This window comes from Triticum urartu, chromosome 7, assembly GCF_003073215.2.
Source record: "Triticum urartu cultivar G1812 chromosome 7, Tu2.1, whole genome shotgun sequence".
In the NCBI taxonomy this organism is placed as follows: domain Eukaryota; kingdom Viridiplantae; phylum Streptophyta; class Magnoliopsida; order Poales; family Poaceae; genus Triticum; species Triticum urartu.
This window is the reverse complement of record NC_053028.1, coordinates 623,713,586-623,723,137: the sequence shown is the minus strand read 5'-3', so window position 1 is coordinate 623,723,137 and position 9,552 is coordinate 623,713,586. Positions and strand designations below refer to the sequence as shown.

At 44.0% G+C, this 9,552-nt stretch overlaps 1 protein-coding gene across 2 annotated transcripts; it reads left to right on the top strand.

Annotated features, from left to right (window-relative positions):
* Nucleotides 1–1,735: 1,735 nt before the first annotated feature.
* LOC125525733 lies at nucleotides 1,736–9,307 on the top strand. 2 transcript variants are annotated; one of them, XM_048690737.1, is made up of 4 exons: nucleotides 1,736–1,811; nucleotides 2,334–2,425; nucleotides 3,986–4,840; nucleotides 6,533–9,307. In XM_048690737.1, exons 2-4 carry the CDS (start codon nucleotides 2,390–2,392, stop codon nucleotides 8,759–8,761), a joined length of 3,120 nt encoding a protein of 1,039 aa, XP_048546694.1. In that variant the 5' UTR covers nucleotides 1,736–1,811; nucleotides 2,334–2,389; the 3' UTR covers nucleotides 8,762–9,307. The 2 variants fall into 2 exon arrangements, with proteins under 2 accessions (XP_048546694.1, XP_048546695.1); XM_048690738.1 differs by lacking the exons at nucleotides 1,736–1,811; nucleotides 2,334–2,425 and adding an exon at nucleotides 2,911–3,248.
* Nucleotides 9,308–9,552: the final 245 nt, after the last annotated feature.

Sequence of the window (9,552 nt, the reverse complement as noted above, 5' to 3'; positions counted from 1 at the left end):
TTTCCTTTGCTTTTATTTTCAGATCTATTAAACCAAAAATCCAAAAATACCTTGATGCACTTTATTTTATTTGGCGTTCGATCTATCAACTTATTACAACTTTCTCACATCCGTTTGTCAATTTCTGACGCCGTTACCCGAAAGGGATTGACAACCCCTTTAATACGTTGGGTTGCGACTATTTGTTATTTGTGTGCAGGTGCCATTCACGTAGTGTTGCATGGTTATCCTACTGGTTCAATAACCCTGGTCTCATCACCGAGGGAAATACCTACCGTTGATGTGCTGCATCATCCCTTCCTCTTTGGGGAATTACCGACGTAGTTCTAGCAGACATCAGGGCTCAACATATAAATAGAGCGGCAGGGCTAGCACCCAGAACACATCAAGATTCACCAAGCCATTTGCCGGCAACCCTGCCCCCTCTAGTTTATCCTCCGTCATAGTTTCCGTTGTGCTTGGCGAAGCCCTGCAGAGATTGTTCTTCACCACCACCGTCACCAAGCCTTCATGCCGCCGGAACTCATCTACTACTTCGCCTCTCTTGCTGAATCAAGAAGACGAGGACGTCATTGAGCTGAACATGTGCTAAACACGGAGGTGCCATACGTTCGGTACTTGGTCGGGACATATTGTGAAGGTGTACGACTACATCCACTGCGTTGATAAACGCTTCCGCTTAGCGATCTACAAGGGTATGTAGATGCTTCTCCTCTCATAGCTATGCATCTTCATGGATAAATCCTGCGTGTGCGTAGAATTTTTTTGTTTTCATGCAACGTTCCCCAACAGTGGATGCGTAGAAATTTCCTACACAACTATCAAATAACATTTCTTTTCTTTTAATTAGGGAACTCAGATACACACCATCTCATTTCTATAACTAATAAAGGTGTACGTGCAATACACATTCATATTTGGTACTCCCTGAGTAAACGAGTACTCCCTTCGTCCGGTGAAGAGTATACATTTGGCTTTAAAATTTGTCCACAAAAGAGTGTATTTCTATCTTTTCAATGCACTTAAAGTAAAAAAAATATTTCTCTATCATCACACGGTAATCAAGATTAATAACATTCTACACATGGCCTTTTTAATTTTTAATCCCTCTATAAACTAATATAAGAGCGTTTTAGTGACCTAAACACTCTTATATTAGTTTACGGAGGGAGTACATGCATTTAGCTCATTGGGGGTTTGGTAATTAAAGACGAGAGTTGGTGGCTTGCACCTTTCCAATGCATTTTTTACTCAACTTCATAATTTGTCCTAAAAATTTTATATGTACACTTTTCACCGGACAGGAGTAGAATATATGTTTTAAAGATATTGGTAGAATATTAACTGTATTCGATAAAATATTAGCTGCATGATAATTATGTGATTATCCCTGATATTGATATTTGGTATAATATTTATTGCGCGATAAACATGTTTAGCGCTTGCCATTGAGGCAATCAGTCGTTAGATTGAACGAGATTAGTTGGATATGCTCGTCTGGGTATTTATATAATATAATATATATATATATACTAGTTGGCAAGACGAAAAAGGTAAGAAACTGATTTCTGGCGTGACACGATGCTGATCATTCGCTTCAGTATGACACCTCATCTGAATCTCCGTGCATTGCCAGCGTGGCACCACTCAGCGTGGCGTGGTGACTCATCGTTCGCTCCAGCACCGCACCCCATCTCTATATCCCCACCATTGCAGCCAACCACATTTGCTCGCTCCGCCAACGCCCCTTCGTGAGATCTAGAGAATACACTGACGCCCCCTGAAATCGGCCATGCGCTCCTTCGGGCAAGGTATGTTCATCGTTCCTCCTCACCTATTCGCAACGGATTTCCGGCTCGAAATTTTTTGGGGGTTCGGCGATGCGAGGACGAGCACGGATTTTGGTTCAAGCGATGGCCCTTTTTGGTTGCCTTACTACTCCATCTGTTACATTCTAGCGCAATTGAGAGGTTCTCTGGGGCGTTCGTTCGATTTCACCAGAGGGAGACTAGACGATGACCTGAATTTAGTAGCGGGGCAAGCCTTTTCTCTAGCCACCGCACACATGTTTTTGCTTTGCTGAAGGAAAAGAGGGGCCAGTGGGGTGTGGGGGGCACGATGCATGTTGATTTCCGATGCCAATACACACGATTTTGCTTTTTCTTAATGGAACAGAAAGATCGGTACGACATGGACTTGGGGATTTGTTGGGAGTCGACATATCTTGTTGTCGTGAACACATTATATTACATGCCCGGATGATGTTTTACCCTTTTTTCTGCCAACGCTTGACCTTGCTCCTTCAATGGGGGCATCAATGTTGTCTCTTGCAGGGAATCGACCTTGTGCGGCGGAGGACATGTGAAGTTGGGAGGTGGAGCGGGCAAGGATGCGGGAGGTGGATGCCCGGCAGTTCCGCTCTTTGGTTAGTATTTTTGCCCATACTATGATCAACATATGTGAACGAAATTTTTGTTGTTGCCAACATCCCAAAAATTGCCATGTTTAGTTCTGTGTTACAAGGATGGCAAGTTTTTGTTTTTCAGAGATTTTCTCTATTTGCCTGGATTGTACTATAACTCTTATAGAATTCAAAACGACTCTTACACGAGCACACATTGCAAGGCGCATCCCTCTTGGGACAGGCTCCAAAAGTCTCCCACCCCTCACCGATTTTCAGTTGTGGGCCCGACAATAGAAGATAACTACTAGTACTCTCTCTGTAAATTAGTACCAGATGTTTTAGATCACTTATCTTTAGGTTTGTTTTTTGAGAAGTAGTTATCTTTAAGTTTTTTTAGGGGAGTAGTTATCTTTAGGCAGAAGAAGGAGGCCCGTGCGATCTGGCCTGGGCTAGTGGGCCGCACCGAACGGAGTGAGCGGGCCTTGGCGGCCACGCGCGACGGACTGACTCCTCGGTAGTCGATTTGGCTGGCGATCCCCTTCTCGTCTCGTCTCTGCAGCAGCAGCGACCACCACCACCACCACCACCAGCGCCGGCGCTCGGCCCCGCTCCACCGCACGTATATCCTCCCTCCTCCGCGCCAGCCAGCGAGCAGCGACGGCCGGCGCCGGCGACGCGCCCGCACGTCCTCTCCCGCGCGCCGGCCCCCACGTCGCGTCCTCCGCGCGAGCGCAACCGCCCGCGACAGATCCCTCGCGGGGTCGCCTCCTCCTCCTGCTCTCCCCCGCCGCCGCCGTCCCCCTCCGTCCGGCCTTCCTCCGCCGCGTCATCCGGCAACCGCAAGGTCTGCGCTGCGCCCCGACCCTTGCTTGTTCGTCCCGTCGTAGCGCGCGTTACTCTCGTTGTTGGTGGGGTGGTTAGTGGTAATTGTTTGGTCAGCATTGTTTCGCCACCCTGTCGTGGCCCTTTCCGAAGCTTGGAAGCTAGCCCTCGTTGCCCTCGTCGAGGTTGCGTTTTATCTTTGTTAGTATCGTTGCTGGCATGGCTGGAAACTGTGACATGAACAACAAGCCTTTTGCAAATGTTTATTTTCGGCCAAAGTTTGCACACCCCCCCCCCCCCCCCCCCCCCAAATTTGGCCTTCAGTCTTGTGTGAGAGGGATGTTTCGCATGAGCGTGGGTTGCTTCCGGGGTTAATGTGGAGCTTTGGCATGCGTTACGATTCTACTAAAGTTGCTCGATGTTAGAACATGCGTTAAGTTTCTACCTAGAAGTGTTTGCTACTTTCTTGTTGCGCGCAGTCTGTATCAGAAGGTACAGAGGTGTTGCATCCTAAGATTACTGGTAGTATATGTAAGGATTTTAACGGATGGTACTTAGGCCTGAAATTTTGTATGTGTTCAACTGTTTCTAATATCTGTTTTCTCTCGCTGAAGTCCTCAAAGAGCTATGTTAGCGGCGCACCCTTATGGTTCTTCCAAAAAATGTCAATTTAGTTACTAATGTCGGTGATATGCATCTTCTTTATACAAATTTAAATATGTGATCTAAACTAATTACTTTTTGTTCTGATTTTGGTAGATGGATTCAGTTGAACTCGAAGACAGTGGTGAACACCAACCGTCTCTGGAAGTTTCCCTTGCTTCAGATGTGATATATGATGACGCACCTGTATGTCCGTGCATTGGGAGTGACCACCAGGCAGAAATCCCGAATCTGTCCACAGAGGATGAGCGTCAGCAGCTCATGACCAGCACGCTTGGAAGCGTGCTACCTGGTTTTGATTACCCTGTTACGATTGGGTTAGCTATACCAGTTACATGGGAACCAAGTGAAGTCCGTAAGGAGGAAGAATTAGGAAGGCATCATTCTTCAGAAACCAAAGCAAGAGCCATCAGCCAGGATGAGGATCATCCTGTAAACTCAGTTTATCCAACCAGCAATGATACGAGTGACCATGATTCAACATATCAGGATCCACAGCCCATGGTGCCTGTAGATCATGTAGAATCTGGCAGTAATCAAGCACATGCCGAGAACTTGGCCTCATGTTCTACTCAAGAAGGCCACAATTTTACTAATAAGCCAATGACGCAGCAAGGGGAAATTGATCAATTTACTCCGCTGCCGTGTGCATCCGCTTCCCTTTGGAGTGGTATTGAGGCAGAATGTTTTCTGCTCGGGCTTTACATTTTCGGCAAAAATCTAAGTCTGTTGAGCAGGTTCCTTGGTAACAAGACTATTGGGGATGTGCTTTCCTACTACTATGGAAAGTTCTACAAAAGAGACGCGTATAGAAGATGGTCGGATTGCAGAAAAGCACGAACTAGGAGATGCATTCTCGGTGAACGCATTTTTACAAGTTGGCGGCAGCAGGAGATTATTTCTCGTCTTAAATCTGTAATACTCGATGAAGCTCATGATTCGTTGGTGGAGGTATGTTGCAACTTAGCCTATGTAACAACAAAAAATGATCTTGTCTGCCTTTGGTTGTTGTAGCTGGTTAACTAATACTTATGGAATGACTCAGCATGAAATTATCCACATGATCGGCTGAGGTTCTGTTAGTCTGACCGTCACTTTCAACACTATTTTGTGTATATTACTAGAATTAGCTGTGTTTCTGTGGCTCCCTAGAAAAACTGTGTTTCTGTGGAAAAAAATCTCTTCAGTTTTTCTTTGTAACTTATAATGAATGGTTGAAAGGAATGAGTAAGTCCAAATTATGTGTATCGTTGAATACTATAGTGTAGGGCTTAACATCTTTTAACATAGTGAACCAAACGAGTGCCTTTATTGCATGCGGTTTGACATACCTTAAATTGAAATGCTCATGATTTTGGAGTTTTTTGCTATTGCTATGCCTATCTGCATTCATTGCCGAAACTTGGCCAATACTAGTCTCTGTTTTTAGTGATCCCAGGGCAGGGAACCTCAGTTATTTAAAAGGAACTGGTTGTTGACCAGCCACCGTGTTCTATTCACTGATTTGGTTGTCAACACTAGCCACTCAGATTCAACAATAGCACTATATTCAACTTAATACTATGTTGTTTGTATTGTCAACCCAACATGTTCGTATATTTCTAGTAAGGGTCTATTTGCAAGTTAATAAAAAAGTGTATCCCTGGGAACACACATGATTATTCCCCCGTAATTTCATCTACATGGTATCGGGGCCAAACCCTTCACGGCTGGTGCACAATTTGCTCTGCTGCCATCTCCACATCGCTGTCGCCGAAGTTGTCGGTGACAACAGCCGTCGATGAGCCCCCATTGCTGTGTAGGGATCTAAGCAATGCTTGTTGCTCCCTCAGTGTGTACAAGTACCTGAATGCTAATTGGATTGGTCAGACCAGCTACTTCTTGAACATTAGAGTGTGTCATTTGCGCTAGCTGCATTTTTCTTGCTTCTCTTTGTTTATATAGAAGAGTTCTTGCTGGTGCTGCACACATGTTCATTTTTTATGCATGCAAGTCTTCGAGGGAAACCAATCCATTGAACTCAACCGTTCTGTTTGTGCCCAGTTCAACTGACTCTGTGATCTGGTTTTTTTAAATTATGCTCTCTGGTTTGAACTTTCATATTCAGATTTATTAGACACAATAATCTTTCATGTTATATGGCACCTTACACATTGTTATGTTTCACTAAAGCAATCAATTTTGCTGTTCAGAATAACACTGTTGATCTTTTTATTCTGCATGTAGTGCTCTCCTGCTCTTGTTTATAAGTAGTTCTAACTATGGTGCATTTATATAGGTTTCCTGTTATGAATATGAACCTTAAACGTGAAAATCAAAACCATTTTAGGTGCACTGCATTTGGCTATCATGATTTTCTGGGTTCTTTTCTAGTTTTTTCTGAAAAGTGCTTGGATTGTTTAAGCTATTGTTCCTTGGATAAACATGAGTCAAATTTTGTGATGATCCAAAGACAAATATTTTCCTTTCTGTAACTTGCATTTTTTTCCTAGCTTAATTTCATGGGAGAACCACCAAATTCCATGGCATAAAATATTTTGACATATAATTCAATAATTCATGGATGGATTTTTTCTTAGTATAGTCAACCTTTGAAAAGGATCTTATTTGTCATATGAACTGTATTACTTTCACATGTTGCAGATTTTCAAATCTTTCAACGATGGACAAACATCTTTAGAAGATTTTGTCTTTGCTCTGAAATCCACTGTTGGAACAGAAGCTCTTGTGGAGGCTGTTGGAATTGGTAAAGAGAAACGTGATTTGACTGGATTTGTTCTGGACCCATCTAAGCCAAACCAAGTTCCTTCAAATCATCCTGACATACCTACAGGCAAAGACTGTTCATCCCTTGCTTCGGAAGAGATAATTAAGTTCTTAACAGGCGATTTCAGAAGAAGCAAGACAAGATCAAATGATCTTTTCTGGGAAGCTGTCTGGCCCCGTTTGCTTGCAAGAGGGTGGCATTCAGAGCAGCCAAAAGATGTCAGCACAACGAAGAATTCCCTTGTGTTTCTTGTGCCAGGTATAAAGAAATTCTCAAGAAGTAAACTCACTAAAGGTACTCATTATTTTGATTCTGTGAGTGATGTCCTTAAACGAGTGGCAGCGGATCCCATCCTTCTTGACCTAGAGGTTGGTGGATTCGGTAATGATGTTACTTTTGAGGAAAATGGCTATGACACAGACATGAAAAATAACCAAGATGATCCTTTGGATGGTAATCAGGAGCTTCCAAGGTTCACAATTATTGATACTACCTTGGTACAAGGACAAGAGCCCTTCAGAGTCAGGGAGATGAGGAGACTACCTGCTGATGCAAAAGTTCGTTCTGTCCCTTCACGCCAATCACGCAAGGTTGTGACTGTCAGTTCATCGGAGGAGTCAGATGCAGATGGTCGATTGTCAGATGACCATGAATATCGTGGACCAGTTACAACTGATGTTAACGACACTGAAATCTTTTCAGTGCACAATGTAAAGAAAGAAACCCAAGTTGATTCGTTGCAAAACATGGTGACTGCATCATGCTCAGATTTTCCAGTCAATGGTCATTCTTCTAATGGCAGTGGTAACAAAATTGATTTGACATGCTTATTTGAGCCCAAAACAAAAACTGAAAGGCGCAAGTATTTATCACCAGTGTCAAAGCGCAGAAAATTATCTAGCTGTAACAATGACCAGACCAGCCGGCGCAGCTTTCCTTTCTCCAAGGGAGTTGGTTCAGCAAAAGAGAAAATCAAGCCACTGTCAACCTCGTCAAAACCAACTGTCGGTGATGTTTCTGGTAATTCTCAGATCAAAGAGAAAATCAAGCCACTGTCAACGTCATCAAAACCAACTGTCGGTGATGTTTCTGGTAATTCTCAGATCAAAGAGAGAACCAAGCCACTGTCAACGTCATCAAAACCAACTGTCGGTGATGTTTCTGGTAATTCTCAGATCAAAGAGAAAACCAAGCCACTGTCGACGTCATCAAAACCAACTGTCGGTGATGTTTCTGGTAATTCTCAGATCAAAGAGAAAATCAAGCCACTGTCAACATCATCAAAACCAACTGTTGGTGATGTTTCTGGTAATTCTCAGATCAAAGAGAAAATCAAGCCACTGCCAACCTCATCAAAACCAACTGTTGGTAATGTTTCTGGTAATTCTCAGATCAAAGAGAAAATCAAGCCACTGCCAACCTCATCAAAATCAATTGTCGGTGATGTTTCTGGTAATTCTCAGATCAAAACGGTTGCAAGATGTTCCACAGAGAAGCCACGCGAGCAGATAAGAGGTGCATCAAACACTCTTACCAATGACAGGTCAAGTGAGAAGATGAAAGTGAAGAACTTATATGAGGACAAATCATTTGAGCGCAAGGTCGATGCTCTGCCTGAAGTTCATTCAAAGATCACCATCGGCGAGACAAAATTTGCGAAAGGGGCTCAAGCTAGTAGTTCGGTTGGTCAGGTTAAACAGGAGACACCACTTGATAGCATGACAGGTGCAATTGTATGTGTCACTTTATCAGACGATGATGATTACATGATGGCTGAGGAAGCTCCCACCATTTCCAGCAGCGATCAGGTCCGTGATCCAGAGGTAGCAGAACGACCCATGGCTATGGTGCAACCTGCTAGTTCACAAGCTGATTTGGCTCCGCAGGCGGATTCCCGGAGGCATGGAACCAGAAACAGGCCTCCCACAGCAAAAGCTCTGGAAGCACTTGCCTTGGGGCTCATTGGAAAGCGCAAGGGCGAACCCAAAAGCCCTGGAACAAGCAGGCCTCCCCAGCGAGCTCGCAAATCCAGTAAAAAATCGGTTCATACACCTACCGGTAGCGACACCGACAAATCCAGCATGGATGCTGATGCGCAACTGTGAGCGGATCGTTACGCATTTTTGTTGGTGTAAGCTTACACCATATCAGCATTTGGACGATCTGTATCCAGCGAGAACATTTGAGGGCTTCGACCTCAACTGGAGACGCCTGCGTCGATTAATCTTCACTTCGGAGGCGCCTCCCATCTTGTGATATGTAATATGACAATGCGATGGCGAGGAGGGGAGATGGTTGGCCGATTGACCATCTTGCAATGAGCTCCCTTGGTTTCTATTTATCTTGCAGACTTGTATGCCAATCAAGGATTGGGAAATGCAACTTGTACTGGAGTAGAAAGAGTTGATACCGTACTGGGCTATTGACCAGTTCGCTTTTCTTATACCTGAGGGTTTAATACTTTTTATGTAATATATATTATCTCATGCATGCTTTTTGGTTGAAAGTAGGAGCAACCGCTAGCGGTTCATCGGCTCTGCTGTGCCATGCAAGATTATGCAATAGGTTCAGATGCCCTTCTATATGGGTGGATGGCCATTTTGAACTATTTGAGTATAGGTGATTGGGCAATTAAGATTTTCTTATGTGTAGATCGATTTTTCTGAGCTGTTTGATGCGCTCTTGTGCGCAAAATCTTAGCTGCTCATCAATGAAGTCATATAGTACTATAACAGCGAGTGGGTGGGCTCTACGCGATTATTGATGGAGTACAACAATACATGAGTAGGTTTGGGAACAAATTGAGCCCAGTGCTGCATGCAGTCTAGGAGCACAGGACAGAAGCGCTTCTCAGGTTATTGAAGATCCTGACGTTTCTTTCCTTCCATAGCATCCA